General features: G+C 44.4%; 1 protein-coding gene across 1 annotated transcript in view; it reads left to right on the forward strand.

Moving 5' to 3' along the window:
- The first annotated feature begins 350 nt into the window (after positions 1 to 350).
- PFKFB4 (6-phosphofructo-2-kinase/fructose-2,6-biphosphatase 4) overlaps positions 351 to 21,766 on the forward strand; it is a 111,371-nt gene continuing 89,955 nt past the window's right edge. Inside the window, exon 1 of the mRNA XM_045024234.1 lies at positions 351 to 431. Coding sequence (XP_044880169.1) covers positions 368 to 431 — 64 coding nt within the window. The 5' untranslated portion in view covers positions 351 to 367. The remainder of the gene's footprint in view (positions 432 to 21,766) is intronic.

A 21,766-nucleotide genomic window follows, 5' to 3' on the forward strand; every position in this document is an offset into this window, starting at 1 on the left:
CCCTCCGCCTCCTTCTCCACCCCTCCTGCCCAACCTCTCCAATCACCGTGCCGGCGTTGCGGGAGCGGCCGGTGCCCTGTGCAGCGGGAGCGCACACCCGCTTCCAGCGCTGGGGGACCCTCTCCAGGGCTCTGCGCCCTCAGCGGGATGCCGCCGCGCCCGGCTGCGTTACCGACCCGTCTCCTTCACCTAAGCCCGGCGCAGTGAGCGGGACTGGGCGCCCCCGGACCCTGCTCCTTCCAGCCAGCCAAGGCGGTGGGTCTGGGCGCCCCTCGGACGCTGCCGAGCCCGGTGAGCGGGTCTGGGCGCCCCCTTGGCTGGCGCAGCTTGCGGAAGGGGACGCGGGTGCTTCCCCGCCCGGGCGCAGATGTCGGTCTCCAGGTGCAGCAGCGGCGGCTGTCAGGGGCGGCCGCAGAGGCGGGACTGGAAAGGTGAGGGCGGCGGCAGCGTCCCCGGGGAAGGGGCCCGGCTGCGTTCACATACACACACTGCCGGAGGGCAGGACCCGCGGCACTCCGCCCCCCGGGCGGCTGTGGAGGCGTTTCTCCTTCTCCGGCCCGGGCCGGGCCGGCCGCTCGCTGCCTGCCTGCCTGGGGGCCTCTTTGCCTCGGTCTCGCCCGCTCCCCCGCTCCTCATGGCCAGGGCCCGGGGGCTCCGGAGCCGGACTGGGGCTGCCGCTTGCCCTGGGTCCCGCTGACATGAGGAGTTGCCCCTCTGCTTTGCGGGGGGTGGGTGTCCCCTTCCTCCCCTGTCTGCGCTGTCGCGCTCCCCCTGCGCCCCTGGAGTGCGGAGCCGCTTCCCTCCCTCGCCCCTTGCGGGGGGAGCCGCCTCCTTCCCAGGTTGGAGAGTCCCCCGCCTTGCCCTGTGGGGCGGGGAACTGCTCGCCTCCCTGCTGCGCCTAGGGCTCCTGCAGTGGCCAGACCTCGGGGGGGGGGGGTTCCCGAGGCGTGGGGCGCTCCCCTTCCCCTCGCGGTGCCTGCCTTGGCTGGGCGACTTCTCCCCGCCGCTGAGCCGCCGTTTGTTTACCAGGCACCTCACGGGGGGGAGGGGCAGGTCTGGAGCTGCTGCTTTGATTCCCGTCTTCCTCCGTGTGCAGCTGTCACGGAGGCTTGGCTGAGATGGGTCAATGGTTTGTGAAGCCAGGCCCTTTCCAGCCTCGAGCCCCAGGCCACGCTATAGGAGGAAGTGGTGCTGGTGATTCAGTAGGGAGCCGCCTTCCTCCTGAGTCAGGGCTGAGCTAGTTCCTCAGCTTGGGGTTCTGGGAGGACTTAGGTCAATCAATGCCTCAGGGGTACAAGGTGGCAATCTTCCTGTGACCTCCCAAGCTTTGGTCCCTTTCCCCTGTGATCCCTTGGAGGGAGAGGGAGGGTTGCCTCATCTCTAGTATCTCTTTGGAGGATATAGGAATTGAATTTACCCATGAAGTGAAGTCCACTCCTCATGGCATTGCACCTAGAGACCACAGGATATGAGTGAAGTGTCATCATGGTGCAGAGTAGCACTGGCTGAAATGCTATTGGGGATGACCCATTCCTGTTCTCCTGCCCATCCCTGTTTTTGGGGGGTTGGGGGTGGGAGAACTCCTTGATAAAAAGGGGGAAAAGATATGCGCAGACTCTCTTGGAATATGAACAAGCTAAATAGACAGCCAAACTGCGGAATGTCAAACCTATAGTCATTGGTATCTTTTTAAACCCAGCAATTAATTCTCCAATAGGTGGTGTTTCTGTTGTAATGCCTAAGGAACCCGTCAGGATGGGGGTATTGTTGAGCTTGGTACTGTACAAACATATAAATAGGCTATCAGTTTTTCAAGTATTTCCAGGTTCTTCCATCTCCATGCAGTCATCCGAGGGCTGGTGTTAGGCTTGGTGTCTGAAGGGAAATTATGACCCAGATACCACAGCAGGTTGTTGGATGGGAAGTGGAAACTTTGGCTTACACTGGGAGAACTGGAGCAAGTCAGGGTGCCAGAAGCCTGAGGAGAGATTGCGAAGTGGGGAAAAGGCATGATGTACATAAATGTATTAGAATGCCAGAGTCTGCGACTTGTTCCAAACTAGTTTTTAATATTGCTTCCCTACTGGGGTGTTTTGCTCCTGGAGGTGAGATCTTTGGAATGAAATGTTTACTTGTGGTCACTATAAACATTTTGCTAAGGGCAGGTTGTTAACTGCAGTGTTCTGGTAAATTCTTAGGGGCCAACTGTTATCTTTTGTGTTTTTCTATTCTCACAAAGAGAAGCTGTTCTTAACTTTCTGTCTTAAACAGCTATGTAGTGCTACTAGGAGGAGGTCTACCCCAGAAAGGGCTGAATTTCAGGAATGCATTAAGTGCTCAGTGTATTGATAAAGTATTATGAGTAACAATTCAGAATGAAAGGTGCCCCAGAAATGTAATTTATTGAAATGATACTGAACATTTTGGATGCTGGTTCAGTGAATCAGCCCAGCTGATTAAGCCTTTTTAAGGAAAAGTGTGTCATATAGATATCCCAAAAAATCACCTCTTATTTTGGTGGAAGGGTGAGAATAGATTTGAATAGTATAGACAGCCCACCTACATCATAATTCTCAACCTGTTAAGACCTAACTGGACATCAGCCTAAAATGAGGGACCCAAGGAGATTGTATATCCTAATGATAAGGGTGATATAAAGATCTTGGTAAATGATATAATAATTCAGGAAACTTAAAGTCATGAGAGACTCATGCTTTTTTAATATAAATGTTTTCTGTGACCCTTGTTTTTAGCTCCTTGCGTGTGAACAATTTGCATTAAATACTAGATAACAGCAAGTTAGTATGGGACAAAATTAGGGTAATTTGAGAGGTATCCCATGGTGTGGTCACTTGTTTTTACAGTGCTATGCTTATGTAAAAAACTAAAAATTGAATTGAATAATAATGATTATCAGGCTTCAAACCACACTTCAATATCCTATTGAGCAGTTCCAATTTTTTCCAAAAAAATTACAAACATGGTCTTAGTTGTTAGATGCTACCTTAATTAGGGTTGCAATTAAAATTGGTGATTTAATGTAAATGAAAAATAATAAAAGCTTGAACAAAGTTATTACTGCATTTATTTATTCACACAATTTGTATAAGGCTTCAATCTTGGAAAGAGACATATGCTCAAATAGGACTAATCATGGAGTGATAGTTAGTCCTGTGTTTAACTGTTTGCAGACTCAGGTCCTATATTTATAATCTAAGGGTACATCTACACTACGGGATTATTCCAATTTTACAGAAACCGGTTTTTTAAAACAGATTGTTTAAAGTCGAGTGCACGCGGCCACACTAAGCACATTAATTCGGCGGTGTGCGTCTATGTACCGAGCCTAGCGTCGATTTCCTGAGAGTTGCACTGTGGGTAGCTATTCCATAGTTCCCGCAGTCTCCCCCACCCATTGGAATGCTGGGTTGAGATCCCAGTGCCTGATGGGGCAAAAAACATTGTCGCGGGTGCTTTTGGGTACAGCCTCACCCCTCCCTCCGTGAAAGCAGCAGCAGCCAACCGTTTCGCGCCTTTTTTCCTGGGTGAACTGTGCAGACGCCATTCCACGGCAAGCATGGACCCTGCTGAGCTCAAGACAGCAATCATGGACGGTTTAAACACCTCGCGCATTATCGTGCAGTCTATACTGAACCGGGACCTGCAAAGCCAGGCGAGGAGGTGGCGGCTACGGCAGCGCGGCAACGAGAGTGATGAGGACATGGATACAGAATTCTGTCAAACTGCGGGCCCCTGCGCTTTGGAGATCCTGCTGGTAATGGGGCAGGTTCTAGCCATTAAATGCCGATTTTGGGCCCGGAAACAAGCACAGACTGGTGGGACCTCATAGTGTTGCAGGTGTGGGACGATGCGCAGTGGCTGCGAAACTTTTGCATGCATAAGGGCACTGTCATTGAACTTTGTGACTTGCTTTCCCCTGCCCTGAAGCGCCAGAATACAAAGATGAGAGCAGCTCTCACAGTTGAGAAGCGAGTGGCGATAGCCCTGTGGAAGCTTGCAACGCCAGATAGCTACCGATCAGTCGGGAATCAATTTGGAGTGGGCAAATCTACTGTGGGGGCTGCTGTGATGCAAGTAGCCAAAGCAATCACTAAGCTGCTGCTACGAAAGGTTGTGACTCTGGGAAATGTGCAGGTCATAGTGGATGGCTTTGCTGCAATGGGATTCCCTAACTGTGGTGGGGCGATAGATGGAACCCATATCCCTATCTTGGCACTGGAGAACCAGGGCACCCACTACATAAACCGCAAGGGGTACTTTTCCATGGTGCTGCAAGCACTGGTGGATCACAAGGGACGTTTCACCAACATCCACGTGGGATGGCCGGGAAGGGTTCATGACGCTCGCGTCTTCAGGAACACTACTCTGTTTAAACGGCTGCAGCAAGGGAATTACTTCCCAGACCAGAAAATAACAGTTGGGGATGTTGAAATGCCTCTCATTATCCTGGGGCACCCAGCCATCCCTTGATGCCATGGCTCATGAAGCCATACACAGGCAGCCTGGACAGTAATCAGGAGCTGTTCAACTACAGGCTGAGCAAGTGCAGAATAGTGGTAGAATGTGCATTTGGACATTTAAAGGCGCGCTGGCACACATTACTGACTTGCTCAGACCTCAGCCAAACCAATGTCCCCATTGTTATTGCTGCTTGCTGTGTGCTCCACAATCTCTGTGAGAGTAAGGAGAAATCTTTATGGCGGGGTGGGAGGCTGAGGCAAATCACCTGGCTGCTGATTACGCACAGCCAGACACCAGGGCGATTAGAAGAGCACACCAGCAAGCGGTGCGCATTAGAGAAGCTTTGAAAACCAGTTTCATCACTGGCCAGGGTACAGTGTGACTGTTGTTGATGACCCCCCCGCCTTGATTGACTCATTCCCTGTAAACCACCCCCCCACCCACCCCTTCGATCACAGCTTGCTTTCTACGGAAATAAAGTCACTCTCGTTTAAAAATCATTATTATTTATTAATTAATTATAAAAAGAGGGAGAGAACTGACAAGGTAGCCCGGGTGGGGTTTGGGAGGAGAATAGTAGGGAAGGAAAAGGCCACTATAAACATTTCATAATAATGAGAGCCTTTTGGTTGGGCTGTCCACTGGGGTGGAGTGGGCAGGTGCCCGGAGCCTCCCCCCACGCGTTCTTACTCATCTGGCGGGTGAGGAGGCTAAGGAACATGGTGAGGGGGGAGGGTGGTTATACAGGGGCTGCAGCGGCACTCTGTCATCCTGCTGCCGTTCCTGAAGCTCCACCATACGCCGGAGCATGTCAGTTTGATCACGCAGCAGCCCCAGAGTTGCATCCCGCCACCGCTGATCTTCCTGCCGCCACCTCTCATCTCGAGCATCCCTCCTGTCCTCACGTTGGTCCCTCCTGTCCTCACGGTCACTGGCATCTTTCCTGTACTTTGCTACCACGTCCTTCCATTCATTCAGATGAGCTCTTTCATTGCGGGTCACTTCCATGATTTCCGAAAACATTTCTTCTCGCGTCTTTTTTTTCCGCCGCCTTATCTGAGATAGCCTTCGGGACGGAGTAGGGAGGCTTGAAAAATTTGCACCTGCGTGAGGGAGGGAAAAAAGGGAGAGAAGTATTTAAAAAGATACATTTTAGAGAACAATGGTCATACTCTTTCACGTTGAACAACACTATTCACCTTACATAGCACATGTGTCTTCACTACTAGGTCGCATTTTGCATCTTAATATTGAGTGCCTGCAGCTTTGGTGTTACCGTTGAGTGCTGCTTCTTTCCTGTTAACGTGCAGCAGCAGAAACCACCCCGTGGCTGGCATCATGGAAGATCACTGCTAAACACACCCCCAACCACGTGGCTGGTAGCAGGAAAGATCCCTGCTAGCCAAACGTGGAAAAAAGCAGCGCCAATCGCGCCCCCCCACCTCTTCCCCCCGCTTGGCTACCTGCAGGGAAGGATTTCTTTTAAGCCACAGGCAAACAGCCCAGTAGGAATGGCCATCTCTGTCCCCTTACTTAAATTCCTGAATTTCAACCAGGTTACCATGAATGATATCACTCTCCTGAGTATAACCCAGCGAGATAAAGAATGGATGTTGCTTGAATGCCAGCAATCACCGAGACCATATGCAGCTAGGCTTTGTCATGCAGTGATACCAGATTACTTGCTACATGCATGGCGTGGTCAAGTGTCCTACCATGGAGGACAGAATAAAGCAGCGCTGCCCAGAAACCTTCTGCAAAGGCTTTTGGAGTACCTCCAGGAGAGCTTCATGGAGATGTCCCTGGAGGATTTCCGCGCCATCTCCAGACATGTTAACCGACTTTTCCAGTAACTGTACTGGCCGTGAATGCATCTCAAGTCCTCAGGGCAAATTAATCATTAAAAAACACTTGCTTTTAACCATGTCTTATATTTACAAGGTACACTCACCAGAGGTCCCTTCCATGGCTTCATTGTCTGGGATAGTTGCTTGGGAGGGTAATTCCGTCAGGGTGAGAAAAAGCTCCTGACTGTTGGGGAGAATGGAGTGCTGTGTGCTCTCTACAAGCTCGTCCTCCTCTTCCTCCTCATCTTCCCCGTCTGCAGAATCCTCAGCCATGGCTGCGATTACCACCCCCATCTCGGAATCCACGGACAGGGGTGGGGTAGTGGTGGCGGATCCCCCTAGAATTGCATGCAGTTCAGCATAGAAGCGGCATGTTTTTGGCCCTGCCCCGGACTTTCCGTTTGCTTCTTTGGTTTTCTGGTAGGCTTGTCTGAGCTCCTTAATTTTCACACGGCACTGTACTGAGACCCTGCTGTGGCCTCTCTGCATCATGGCCTTGGACATTTTTTCAAATGTTTTTTCATTTCGTCTTTTGGAACAGAGTTCTGTTAGCACGGAATTCTCTCCCCTTACAGCGATCAGATCCAGTACCTCCCGTGCGGTCCATGGTGGAGCTCTTTTTCGATTCTCAGGAGACTGCATTGTTACCTGTGCTGATGAGCTCTGCGTGGTCACCTGTGCTGGTGAGCTCTCCACACTGGCCAAACAGGAAATGAAATTCAAAAGTTCGCGGGGCTTTTCCTGTCTACCTGGCCAGTGCATCCGAGTTCAGATGGCTTTCCAGAGCGGTCACAATGGTGCACTGTGGGATAGATCCCGGAGGCCAATACCGCCGAATTGCGGTATTGGCCTAATCCGACATGGCAATACCGATTTGAGCGCTACTCCCCTCGTCGGGGAGGAGTAGAGATATCAGTTTTAAGAGCCCTTTATATCGATATAAAGGGCTTCGTTGTGTGGACGGGTGTAGTGTAAAATCGGTTAAAGCTGCTAAATTCGGTATAAATGCGTAGTGTAGACCAGGCCTATGACAACTTCAGAATTAATATCTTGAAGTAATTCAGTAATTGTCTTTAATTGTTGACAAAGCAATAAAAGTGTATATATCCCAACTTACTAATATTGCAATGAGAGCTTGCTTTTGACATTTACTGTTTCTTTGGGGTTTAAATTTTCCATATATGATGGTGTGTGTGTGTGTGTGTGTGTATTTTTTCTCTTCTGTGGTCAGGATGAACATAAAACATTTTGTCTGCTGACTCTGTTCCCCTTTTTAGAAATCAACAGGTTGTAAAATTCTGACTCTTTTTTGTTTGTTTTGAATATTACTTTATTTTATTAGAAAATTGAAACAGCTCCTTTTATGGGAGTGTCATTTTGATACTTCTGGGGGGCGGGTGGGGAAAGATATTTCAATTGAGGAATCTAATGTGAGTCTGCTTTCAGACCTGGAGTAGGCAATATGAGTGTGATTCTATGACGTGGTTGCTTGTGATGGTAGGGGGCAGGGCTCAGCAACTGTGGGGCTTACTTCTGGTTTTCATATGTTCCTAGAAACTCATAGTTAAGAGTTTCAACTGACCATCTGCAGGGATCAGAAGGGACTCAATCATTTCCCTGCAATTATGGGAGCCACAGATACTGATGCACTGTGGTCATTACACAATAGTTTAGTCTCCTGCGCGCTGTAATACTTCGGCCTAATTTCAGTTGTTGGGTTTAGTGTGTGGGTGCAAGGTGGTGGTGTGTGATGTTCTGGAGGGCAGACTAGATGATGTGGTGGTCCCTTCTGGATTTAAACTCTATGACTCTGCTTCTTAGGACTGGGGTCCCCAACCTTTTCAGGACCAGGGACCGGTCATGCCTGTGGAGGGAGCGCTCGTCCCGCGGCTCACGCCTGCGGGAGGTCCACCGGCTCCGGTTGAGCTGCCGCAGGCATGCCTGCGGGCGGTCCAGCTGAGCCGCGCGACCAGCGAACCGTCCGCAGTCATGCCTGCGGGAGGTCCACCGGAGCCCCGGGAGCAGCGGACCTCCCGCAGGCATGACTGCGGAGGGAGCGCTCGTCCCGCGGCTCGGGTAGACCTCCCGCAGGCACGCCTGCGGGAGGTCCACTGGGTCGGTTCGCGGCCCGGTTTGTAAGAGGCCGCGGTCCGGTACCGGGCCGCGGACCGGGGGTTGGGGACCCCTGTTTTAGGAGAATTCACAGGATGCTTGTGAAAAGATAAAAAAATTATGAAAAGAAAATATGATTAAAGAAATAAAAGGGACAAATCTCACATTCATTTTTTTCTTTTGTTTTTATCACAAGATTTTTCCCCATTTCAGATAAATCAGTGTAACAAACAGTGCTAAAAGTGAAGAGACATAGTAGTTGTCTGACTCTCTCTGGGGGAATTAAAGCTCAGAGAGCCTGCTGGTTGGGCCTTTTGTGTAACTGGACCCTTCATCAATTTGGCCACTGAAAATAGACTAACCAGTTTCACATTTTGTTTTTAGCCCATTTCTGTGAAGTGCTGGGATATTACTGGGATGAACACCATATAATAGCCTATAACACAAGGAAATCATAATGTTGTTACTGAAGGTTGTGAACTTCTTAAAAAGTAGGAGTAGACTGTGTATGGGCCTAGTTCAGGGGTTCTCAAACTGGGGATCAGGACCCCTCAGGGGGTCAAGTGCTGTCAGCCTCCACCCCAAGCCCTGGTTTGCATCCAGCATTTATAATGGGGGTAAATATATTTTAAAAGTGTTTTTAATTTATAAGGGGGGGATCGCACTCAGAGGTTTGCTGTGTGAAAGGGGTCACCAGTACAAAAGTTTGAGAACTACTGGCCTAGTTTCAGATAGTCTTTGGTGACATTTTGCCTGGTTGCTTATTATTAATTATATATATATATATATATGTTTCTGGGCACCTACAAGAACATGGGCCTAAATGTCTGTCACTTATTAATATGGATGCAGGTCTTAAAACTTGTTTTAATACATATTCAGATGACTATTAATCACTTTTTTGTTATTGAATATCAGTATGTAGCTAAACTGATGTTTGTGGCTGTTTTTTTAAAGTGAAGTGACTTTTAAAAAAATTAACATGATTTGCTTGTAAATGTATATCATACTAAAATAAGAAATCAATTTCATTTTTTGTGAAAAATGTATTGCAAATGCTATAGTTGCAAATTACACATGTGATGGAACACCAATATTGACAGCCTTTATGAGTTTTAATTTCAGCTAAGCCCATTAGCCCTGTCTGAGTTAAGAAGTTGCAAAATAACTCCCAATAGTATCTTCAGTAATTTCAAGGACCAAGCATCTGAATCATCAAACTGAAATTGGTATCAAAACTTTTACAAATGTAGCAGGCTTTGTGCATGCTAGACACAAATGATAACTGTTTTAGAGAACACTTTAACATGGTTTCAATTGCATAACTGTACTACGCTGTTCTAACACGGCTGCTAGAACCTCCATAGAACCCTTCCAGGAACCTGTTCAGATGTGTTCTAGAGCACACAGAATTGTGTGACAGTTAAAGTGGTTTTTCTCATGTTGTTAGTTTGTATATACACAGTAGGAAGAATGCCACATGGCTTCACACATGGAATATATTGTATTTTTGTTAGCAGCTTTTATTCACAGCTGTATTCAGTTTTTGGTGCTACAGGTGAATCATACAGTTGAAATGACAACACAGCATTGGTCTCTAGAAAAGTCAGGACACTAACCCCTTGTGTGGTGATCAGGCATTTCATATGTAACTATAGTAAATAAAGAGGTGTTTTTCAGGTCCCCATTTCCTGGTCTCATTAGATAGTTGACTGTTTAGCTGTGTGACTCATTTCTAAAAAACTGTTTACAAGATAAAAAATTTTCCACGCTTACTATACAGTATCATACATTTCACTCAGGGTACATCTATACTACCCGCCAGATCGGCAGGTAGTGTTCGATGTATTGAGGATCGATTTATCGCGTCTTGTCTGGACGTGATAAATCGACCTGCATATCGACACCCATACTCCACCTCGGCAGGAGGAATAAGTGGAGTCAATGGGGGAGCTGCAGCAGTTGACTCGCTGCCGTGATGACGGGCAGGAAAGTCGAATTAAGATACTTCGTTGCGTATCTTAGTTCGAGCCCCCTCCCCCCATTAGTGTAGCCCAAGCCTTAGTTTCCTACTCTGGAAAGTAACTGTTCTTCACTCTTATAGTTGGCAAAATGAATTGCCAGATTATTTGGGAAAACCAACATTTGGGTATGCATAACTCTTCTTGCAACTAAATTAGTTACAGCAGATGCTAGCTACTAATTTCTTGCAGTGTTTGTACATAGTTCTGTAATGGCATTGAAAAGCAATTTAGAGATGCATACTGTGGACACACCCGTATTAGTTGTTTTAAAAGTGGTATTACTTTCCTTTGAAATGAGTTAAAATATGTAGTGGGATCAGGCCTTCAGTCTCACTTGAGCGAGCCAGTGCCTGCTTGCAGATTAACACAAACTTTGTGTTTAGGTTAATCCCTGATGTAACTCCATTGATTTCATTTGAGTTGCATCAGGAATGATTTGGTTTGGGATGTATTCTAGAATCTAGATTGTTCAGGATAACTTCCATTAGGTAATGAGAGAATTTCTGCCCTCCTGTGGATTACATACAATCTATGAATGTGTAGCTCAAATCAGGTGCAAGACACAAAGCATGGAATATTTGTGGTGATGTATTTTTAGTTGCTAAAGCCAAGCTTCCATATGGCACATGAATTCTTCTTACATACTAATTCTCTGTTGAGCTCAAATGACTGGAGGATTTTAATAGGCTTGAAATATACTTCCATCAGTTATCATTGCCCAGCATGATATTTGGATTTAGGACTGTCTTGCTCTTCCTCTTAAATTCTCTCATGCTCAGATTTCCCTGAAGACTTAGTTGATGCGGTTAATGTAAAACATGTTAAGTTTGTAGTTCATGGGAATCCTGATTTTTGTCCTTTCCATTCCTTGAAGTCAGAGAATTTCATGGCATTTTTCTTCTGTGTTATTTGGGGAGGAGGAGAGGAAAAAAAAAGTAGAAGAGCGTTAGCAGTTTTTCCATCATTAGTGTGAAACAAATCTTCCCAAGACAATGGGGAGTTTTACAGGGGTTCATGACCTTTCTCAATTAAAAAGTTCCAAGTGGGCCTGTAAGAGCAGTCCCGTGAGAACCAGGCTGACAAAAAATACAGCAACACATCTCTGCCTGAGTGAAATATTCCTGTTTGGACTTGCAGTTACCCTGACCCACATCCAGGCCCATTTTTCACTGTAGAGCAGTGTGGCTGTTCATATAGCTGAGAAACAGTTCCTCTCTTGTATTGGAGAAGGAAAATTTAAATAACATCCCAATAAACTCATGTTTCATTGAAAGGAGCCAGTTAATTGAAAAGCACATAGTTTACATTAACACTGTGAACCTGGTGTGTGTGTGTAATGTGCGTATATATAAACAAACTAGGGCAGATCTTAAGGTTGTGTGAATTGTCATAGGCCCATTAACTGGAAGTCAATGAGCCTATGACAATTTACTCACCGTGGTGCAAATGCTCATCTGGTGTACGTATGTGTATATTGTACATAAGCAGCATTCTTGGGTAGTCAGAATCACTGTGGCTGAGATTGGATAATGGACACTTAACTTAGGCTGGAGTTTTCGAAGGAGCCTACGTAGTGTTACTACAGTCTTTTGTACCAATTTTGTGTGTGTGCATGTGTGTACGAGCTACCAATTTCCATTCTGCTTGAATAACGTACCATCACACATTTGTTCTAATTATAGCATTAAATAATGGTTTGTCTACTGTTTTCAGAATGCCATCTTCATTTCTTTGTCACCTGAGCTATATAGGTCTGCTATTCTATCTTGCCTGGAGTTTGTGTATTATAAGTTGTGATATTGCAGTCCTTTCCATGTTCCATAGAGGCATGCAAGGTTATGACCTCTGTAGCAGCCGAAGCAAAATGAAAATTTGGTTCCTTGGACTAAATCTTGTATTCAAACAAAAATGTCTTCAGTAATAATAGTGAGAAAAATACAGGGATATTACTGCTAGTAAAATCCTTTGTCTAATTATTTTTTGTTTTAGGTTTATTTTTTAATAAAAGTATCTCATTGGGTAAATATTTGCATTTATCACAGCTCTCTTTGCTCATGTTATTGCTCCTGGTTAGTTTATCTGTGTTTGATAAATTAGATTATTTTGGATGTTGTAATTTTATTATCCATCCTCATTAAATTTATTCACCACCTATGTTTTGTTCTTGAAGATTCTCAGAAAGCCCACAAACTATCTAGCCATGCTTCCAAATGCAGGAAGATGAAAAATCTACCCTAAAGGCCATGGGAACAAGATTCCATATCAGATCATGGCATCTCAGCAGCTGTCTGTCTGGTCATACTTGTTCCTTGTGAACTAGCTGTTAACATAATATACATGTTAGCATTACACCTCTCTAAATTCAGATTAGTTTAACTCCTTTTCAGATTTTAGAAAGGGGTTCTATAGAAATGGTTTTCTGACTGCTGTGTTTTTAATATAAGGGTTTTTTAAATTATGATTCCTATGTGAATAAATTGCTTATTTTTTCCTTTAACTTTTTTTTTTTTTAAATATTCACAGAAGCCCACTCATGTTACTTTCGCTGTGACTTTTCTTTCATGGCTTACCTATTATTAAAATAACTAAGTAACAGACTACAAAAAGTCAGCCTTGAAAACAGAAGCCATCTTTCTGTCTCAGCTTCTCGGGGGCATACATGATATTTGCTCTACATCAAAGACAGTCTACAGGTATGCACCTAAGATGCACCTGATGATCACCTATCCCAGTGATTGGATCCTTTCACACTTCTGTACTTCCATTTTCCCAGACACTCCTTTCCTCAACTTCTTACTGTCCTCTGGCACCTTCCCTGTACAATACCAATATGTCATGGTGTAGTCTATCCTCTAATACTCTTCCTTTGAAATCACCTGCCTCTCCATCTCCCTTGTCTTCTTTATTGAGTATAGTGTGTACCTCAGTTTCTCCTCCTCCAAGGCTATCTTGGATCCCTTCCAATTTGGTTTCTATTATCTCCAAGGAAGCCTGCTCTTGCTGAAACTGCTCTCACAAAAACCTATGCTCCATTCTTATCCTTGACCTCTCTGTACTGCATTTTGCACTGTCAGTCATCCTCACCTCTTTCATAGTTTGTCATTGGGCTTTCATGATACAATCTTCTCTTTCCTACTCGGTATGTGTGTGTGTAAATATATATCTCTCTCCTTACTATATGTTCCATTCTATGCATCCAATGAAGTGGGCTGTAGCCCACGAAAGCTTATGCTCAAATAAATTTGTTAGTCTCTAAGGGTATGTCTACACTACGAAATTAGGTCGATTTAATAGAAGTTGATTTTTTAGAAATTGATTCGATACAGTCGATTTGTATGTGTCCCTACTAAGTGCATTACGTTGGCGGTGTGCGTCCACAGTACCGAGGCTAGCGTTGACTTTCGGAGCATTGCACTGTGGTAGCTATCCCACAGTTCCCACCGTCTCCACCTCCACCTCCCATTGGAATTATTGTGGGTTTAGCTCCCAATGCCTGATGGGGCAAAAACATTGTTGCGGGTGGTTCTGGGTATATGTAATCAGGTCCCCCTCCCTCCCTCCCGTGCAAATAATGGCAAAAAATCGTTTCTTGCTTTTTTTCCTGGGTTACCCATGCAGATGACATACCGTGCCAAGCATGGAGCCCGCTCAGCTCACTGTCACCGTATGTCTCCTGGGTGCTGCTGGCAGATGCAGTACTGCAGTGCTACACAGCAGCATCCCCTTGCCTTGCCTTGTGGATGGCAGACGGTGCAATATGACTGCTAGCCGTCGTCATCGTCCCGTGGGTGCACCTGGCCGAACTCGGTTAGGTTGGTCGGGGGCGCCTGGGCAGACATGGGTGCTCCTGGCCGGCCTCAGTGAGGTTGGTTGGGGGCGCCTGGTCAAAAATGAGAATGACTCCAAGTCATTCTCTTCTTTAAGTTTCGTCTAATGGAGATTCAGTCCTGCCTGGAATGTCATGCCAGCTGGAGGCTTCTGCCTCAGTGGACAGCACTGTGCGGTCACACCTACCCCAGCCTACCCCTTGCTACCATGGCTCATGAAGCCTGGACAGTAGTAATGAGCAGTTCAACTATAGGCTGAGTAAGTGCATAATGGTGGAACGGTAGAATGTGCCTTTGGACGTTTAAACGCTCGCTGGCACAGTTTGCTGAGTAGGTTAGACCTCACAAAACCAATATTCCTATTGTTATTACTGCTTGCTGTGTGCTCCACAATATCTGTGAGAGTAAGGGGGAGACATTTATGGTGGGGTGGGAGGTTGAGGCAAATCGCCTGGCTGCTGATTACACGCAGCCAGACACCAGGGTGGTTAGAAGAGCACAGCAGGGTGCGCTGTGCATGAGAGAAGCTTTGAAAATCAGTTTCATGACTGGCCAGGCTATGGTGTGAAAGTTCTGTTTGTTTCTCCTTGATGAAAACCCGCCCCCTTGGTTCACTCTACTACCCTGTAAGCCAACTGCCCTCCCCTCCCCCTTTGATCTCCGCATGCAGAGGCAATAAAGTCATTGTAGTTTCAATTCATGCATTCTTTATTAATTTGTCAAACTAATGGGGGGATAACTGCCAAGGTAGCCCAGGAGGGGTGGGGGAAGAGGGAAGCACAAGGGTGGGGTAGTTGTAGGGGCACCCCCTAGAATGGCATGCAGCTCATCATAGAAGCGGCATGTCTGGGGCTCTGATCCGGAGTGGCCGTTAGCCTCTCTGGTTCTTTGGTAGGCTTCACGCAGCACTGCTGCGGGTCCCTGTTATAACCTCTGTCCTGCATGCCCTTGGAGATTTTTTTCAAATATTCCGGCATTCCGTCTTTTGGAATGGATTTCTGATAGCACAGATTCGCCACCCCATACAGCGATCAGATCCAGTACCTCCCGTTTGGTCCATGCTGGAGTTCTTTTGCAGTTCTGGGACTCCATGGTCACCTGTGCTGATCAGCTCGCCATGCTGGCCAAACAGGAAATGAAATTCAAAAGTTTGCGGGGCTTTTCCTGTCTACCTGGCCAGTGCATCTAAGTTGAAAGTGCTGTCCAGAGCAGTTACAATGGAGCACTCTGGGATAGCTCCCGGAGGCCAATACCATCGAATTGCATCCACACTATCCCAAATTTGACCCAGCAGGGTCGATTTCAGCGCTAATCCCCTCGTCAGGGAGGAGTATAGAAATCTATTTTAAGAGCCCTTCAAGTTGACAAAAATGGCTTTGTTGGGTGGACGGCTGCAGGGTTAAATTGATCTAACGCTGCTAAATTCGACCTAAACTCGTAGTGTAGACCTGGGCTAAGGTGCCACAAGTACTCCTGTTCTTTTTCCTACTCTGTCTCATTGTTTGACTTTTTCCCCTTTCTGTTCTCTCTTTATATCTTATCTCCTGGCTATCAAATCCATTCACATGGCTTCAACTTCCATTCTATTCTAATGACTCCCAAATTTAGAGTCCATCCTGGTCTGTCTCCTTCCATCCAGTCCTGCATCTTGCACTGTCTCTTCAGCATCTTTTCTTGCATGTCCCATCATCAGATTTAACTTAAGGAGTTTGATTTCAGACATATTATCTTCCTTCCTAAATCCTCCCCACTCTGCTTCCTTCTCTCTGGCATTCAGATCTCCGATCTGGGGATTATTCTTCACTCTTCCCTTTAGCTTGCTCCACACATCCAGGCCATTTCAGAGTCCTGCATCTTCTTCCTCCTCCTCATGTTCCCTTTCTTGCATACTCCAGCATATTCTCTCTCTTAGGCCCACGTTATAGTTTTTCTAGCATCCTTAAAGCCCACATTATCATTTTCAGTCCATGCAAAAGCCCTCTTCCTTGCTTTTGTTTTGGTCGTGTCACTCCCCGTCTGAATCCCTCCAGTTGTGCCTCATCGACTATTGCATCCCGTTCCAGCTTCTTGTTACCCTTAAAGCTTTATATAATTCTGTCCCTTCCTTCTTATATGAACTTGTCCTTTTATGCATCATACTCTGCTCTTTCAGTATGTCCACCCTTGACTGCCTCAATCATTTCTATACTTTTTTCAGTGCTACCCCCCTTTGTATGGTATGGTATCCTAAGACTCTACTCTCTGTATATTAAAAGTCCTCCTTGAAGATCCATTTCTGCCATGCTGACTACATTAAATCTTGACATACATATTAAGTAAAAAGCAGCATACTTTACTTCCAGTTTCCCCTCAGCTCAGTTTACTTCCCTGCCTGTTCCTAGATTGTCATCTCCTTGGGGAGCTTGTTGGTCTGGAAAGTATCAAATACATAACACACCACCACCATAAGTGATTCGAATTCTAACTCAGGAAGCAATGCAAAATTCTTTATTTTCAAATTGGTTTAATAGCAATTGTAAAATGAATGCACTTTATCAACTTTCTTTCATTTGGAGAAGACCTACAGATGGAATGTTACTATGAAAGGAGGAATGTGCCTCCTTCTGGACGTGCATGCAGTCTGTATTCTTGGTTTAGATGTGTTCACTCTTAAATTAATTTTTTTTGGTGAACCAGAATGCCACTTAGGCCACATTTCCTTCCTCCTGAAGCTTTTTCCCCTAATTAGTCACAATTCATTTTAATAAAGGAGCATGTCTTATACTGTAAAAACAAACAAACAAACAAAAAACCCTTTGTGAATTGGTTGACTAGAATTGGAGTGTATATTATGGTATCAGGACTTCAGGTATCCGTTGCATGACCCCAGAGCTAGGATTCAACTTCGGTCTTTGGTAATTCATAAATAGTAGATTTACCAGGTGAGCTAAAATCAAGTGTTTGGGAGGTACGTTAAGTGTGTTACATTTGGAAGTTAGTCTGCTATTTGATAACTCCAAGAAGCACGTGCTGAAATGTTTTATATTTTCTGCACAAACAGCTTTTCTGGTTTGAAAGAATCTTACTGAAGCCTGGTGCAGGTCTTAGACTGTTACAGAGATGTTTATTTGTGATGTCACAGAAGAGGTATAATTGAACAGAGATTAAAGAGAATCATTTCTAGGAATCCTTTCCCTTGACTTGGTACTGTATGACACTTTGATTAAGAAACTAGAACAGTATAACATAGCACATGATATAAGGCCTGATCCCACTACATGTAACATAGCACACATTAAATGGATGAAAAAGTGGCTGTTAGGCCTCAAAATATAATTGTAAATGGGGACTCATGAAGGGTGTGTGTTTTTAGTAGGGTCTTGCAAGGATCAGTTGTTGGCCTAATGCTGTTTAGCATTTTTAATAATGACCTGGAAGAAAACATAAAATCATCACCAATAAAGTTTGCCAATGACAAAAAAATTGGGGAACTGAAAAATAATGAAGAGGACAGATCACTGATGCAGAGTGATCTGGATCACTTGGTAAGCTGGGCACAAGTAAATAATAAGCATTTTAATATGGCCAAATGGAAAGTCATACATCTAGAAACAAAGGATGTTGGCCATACTTACAGGATGGGGAACTATCCTAGAAAGCAATGACTCTGAAAAAGATTTGGGGGTTGTGGTGGACAGTCAGCTGAACAGGAGCTCCCAGTGCGATGCTGTGGCTGAAAGGGCTAATGCGATCCTTGCATGTATAAACAAGGGAATCTCAAGTAGGAGTAGAGGTTATTTTACCTCTGTATTTGGCACTGATGTGACTGTTTCTGGAATACTGTGGCCAGTTCTGGTGTGCACAATCTAAAGATGCTGATAAATTGGAGAGGGTTCAGAGAAGAACCACAACAATGATTAAAGGATTAGAAAACATGCCTTATAGTGACACACAAAGACCTCAGTCTATTTAGTTTAACAAAGAGAAGGCTTAAGGAGTGACTTGATTACAGTCCTTAAATGTCTGCATGGGGAACAAAAAAATTGATGATAAAGGGCCTTTAAGGATATGTCTGCACAGCAAAGAAAAACCCGTGGCAGGCCCATGCCAGCCAACTTAGGACTTGAGCTGCAGGGCTGTTTCATGGCTGTATAGACTTCCGGGCTCGAGCTGGAATCTGAGCTCTAGGACTCTGCAGGGTGGGAGGGTCCTAGATATTGGGCTCAAGCCCAAGCATGGAAGTCTACACATCCATAAAACTTGCCCTGAAGCCCAAGCCGTGTGAGTCTGAGTTGGCTGGCAAGGGATAGGTTTTTCTTTGCTGTGTAGACATACCTTTAGTCAAGCAGAGAAAGGTATAACACTATTCAAAGTCTGGAAGTTGAAGCTAGACAAATTCAGCCAAGAAATAGTGCATACATTTATTATGTTCAGAGCAATTATCCATTGGAACAATTTGCCAAGAGTCATGGTGGATTCTCCATCACTGGTAATTTTTAAATCAAGATTGGATGTTTTTCTAATTATGGGGAAGTTCTATGGGCTGTGTTGTACAGGAAGTCAGACTAGATGATAACAATGGTCCCTTCTGGCCTTGCAATCTATGAATCTTGTGGCCTGTCAACCCGAAGGCTTTCATTGCTGGTAAAGCCAATGGGGTTGAGCAGTAGGAAGTTTGAAAAATATATTTTTTAAAAATATGTAGAAGAACCCACTGTGTATTCAGAGTGTAGAGTGCAGATTTTAATAACTATCCTAATCTCTTCATTCTAGCTGAATTGAAAAAAGTATTATTTAAATTTTGGCTGATGTGTGATTTTTAAGCCCAGTTTCCATTTAGGACGGACTTGTCTCATCACAACCTTTTCAACAATAATGTCCAGAAATAGAAGATTTAGGTATAGGATAATATTTGGCCTGATGGTTAATGATGGTTTCTTGATCAGTCTGTATAAGTGATTCCTCTAAGGCATGTATAGACAATCCCAATCAATAATTGACTCAGTGCTTCTTCCTCAGTAAGGAGGGACAGAAGTCCAAAGAATAGGCTGTAGAATGAAGTGCTGCCAGCCTGCAATATCTCAGCGAGTGATACATGCCAAGATGCAAATGGAGAAAAAATAGGATATTAAAAACACTCTGATTCTTGCTATGTCAAAACTTTGAGGGAGTGATTTTTTTAACAGGTGTTTTCACAGATTTTGATCACCAAAGAAGTTACTAACAGGAATGATAGATATGTACAAATGATTTACGTTAAGTAGCTATAAATATAGGCCCCGTCTTACAAATACTATCCAGACTATATAGTGGCTAGTATTTGCAGGATGGGACCCAATACGATTGAAAACTGTGCAACTGAACAGCAGCAGCAGTAAAACTGAGCTGCCCTCTTCTCTGCTCACCTTAGAGATGTGAACTTGATATAACTGGACGTTGATTCTTTTTCTGTAATAGCAGCTGATGTTCAGAAAAGTAGAGTACTGTGTTGGCCTTATGTGCCAGGTGTAAATATTTATGTTGAATTTGTTTTTCAAACTGAGAGTTTCACATTCCTTTTTACAATCTGTATTGTAAAATCCTAAGTGTATTTGGAAAAAAATGATTAATCAAAATAAAAACCTGTGAGTGTAATAGAAAATATAATTCTTGTTTTTGCAATGGTACAAAATATACAAAGTGTTATGAGTACAACTTGTCGTGTTGTTAGATGAGGTCATGACATCTTGTAAGTGGAGTGCTGGAAACAACAGACACATCATGCAAGGTTCTGTGTAGAACATACAATGGAGTCTGACTCGAGGATTTTTCACGTATATGAATCAGATCTTTTTGAATGCCATTTCTTGTGGGTGCCGACGTTTGTCCCTTGTTCATACTAATCTGTGGTACATTCAGCATTGGATTTTCAAAGGAGCCTCAGGGAGTTACATACCCAGTCGTATTCAGTTTCAATAGGAGTTAGGCACCCAGTTCTCTTAGGCTACTTTGAAAGTCCCAGCTTCAGTTGTTAGAAACAGATTGTCAACAAAAGCAATTACTTCGAAAGATAGGAAATAATTCACAACTTTTGGGTTTGTAGATGAAATATGTTAAGTTGTGGTAAAATTGATTAGGGCTACAAATTGCCTAATGATGCTAATATGGCTAGTAGAACTTGTTTTGTATCTTTGAAAGAATTAGTCTCCAATTGCATGTGCCTGGTTTGGGAACTCACTTGTCTATGGATATGGATGGTAATGCTCTTTCAGTGAGAATTATCAAAGGGGCTGGAGAGGAGTCTTGCTCATATCCAGTTGTTTTTACAGTAGAGTTCTGTTATGTTAAATCCAAGGACAGAATTTAAATTTTAAATTGCAGAGTTCAGTCCACTTATAGTGGAAAAAGTTAAAGGGGTCACAGGGACCAGAGTCTGAATGATAAAACATTTAATTATGCTGTGGGAGTTGTGGGGGAAGGGAAAAAGTTATTTGCTCAATATTAATAGCAGGAATTGGAGATTTCCTCAGCTGAGATTCCTTATCATATATAGAAACAGATTAACGATTTCTAAAATATAACTTGTATTAACATTTTTGGTATTACTTTCAGATAACTTGTTCACAAGTGAGAACTCTCAGTGACTAGATATTTGTCAGTGACATGTATTAAACTGTGAGAAGTTGGGCTAGTAAATAATACAATAATATTCTAATAGTTGTCACACTCTTGATTAGTAACAGATGAACTGTGAGCTAGTTCTACAGTTTCTTTTTCTTTGTAGATCTTTTTGCGTCTGGACAAACTAGGAGAAATCCTCTTGTTGAACAGGCTGAGAGTGTAGGCAAGTGAACTGCAGTTATTTCACTGCCCTCCACAAAAGCTGCTGACCTTAGCTTATAAATGCTGACTGACCTCTATGACTGAAAGAAGGTTGAAAATAGCATCCGACCTTCACTTCCCTGTAAATGCCAATGAAATGCAGAAGAAATAGATGATCCACCCACCCTATTATTTTATATTAAGCAACTGGACAGAGAGCCAGATTTTTTTTGTTGGGACGAGAGGGTGGAAAAGTTAAGCCCCATCAAAATATCTCAGCCCTGCAGCAGACATCAGTGTGAAAAACCAAAATGCTGCTCATGCTAGATCTTTTTACTAGTGGATCAGATGCAAATTTAAAATCATCTTTATAAACAAAACAAATTTCCTCAGCTAAACTAAGTCCCAGCATTTCTTTGATTTGTTTCAGAAAAGTAAATGAATGTTCTCCTTTCTGGTCAGCAGGAAATCCAGTCAAATGGAGTCCGAGTTCTGATTTGATTTTTCTACAAGTTCCATATGCCTTTCCACCTTTTTAAAGTGTTTTATTTTATGTTTAGAAGTAATAACCACTGTGTTTGGGGTGTGTATAGGGACCTTGTCTTCATATCAGTCCATAAAGCACCTAGATATAAAATTTGGGGGCTTGCCACAAAAAATATCAACTTCCATTCTAGTGCAGACCTTCGTTTCA

Source organism: Mauremys mutica, chromosome 7 (assembly GCF_020497125.1).
Source record: "Mauremys mutica isolate MM-2020 ecotype Southern chromosome 7, ASM2049712v1, whole genome shotgun sequence".
NCBI lineage: Eukaryota > Metazoa > Chordata > Testudines > Geoemydidae > Mauremys > Mauremys mutica.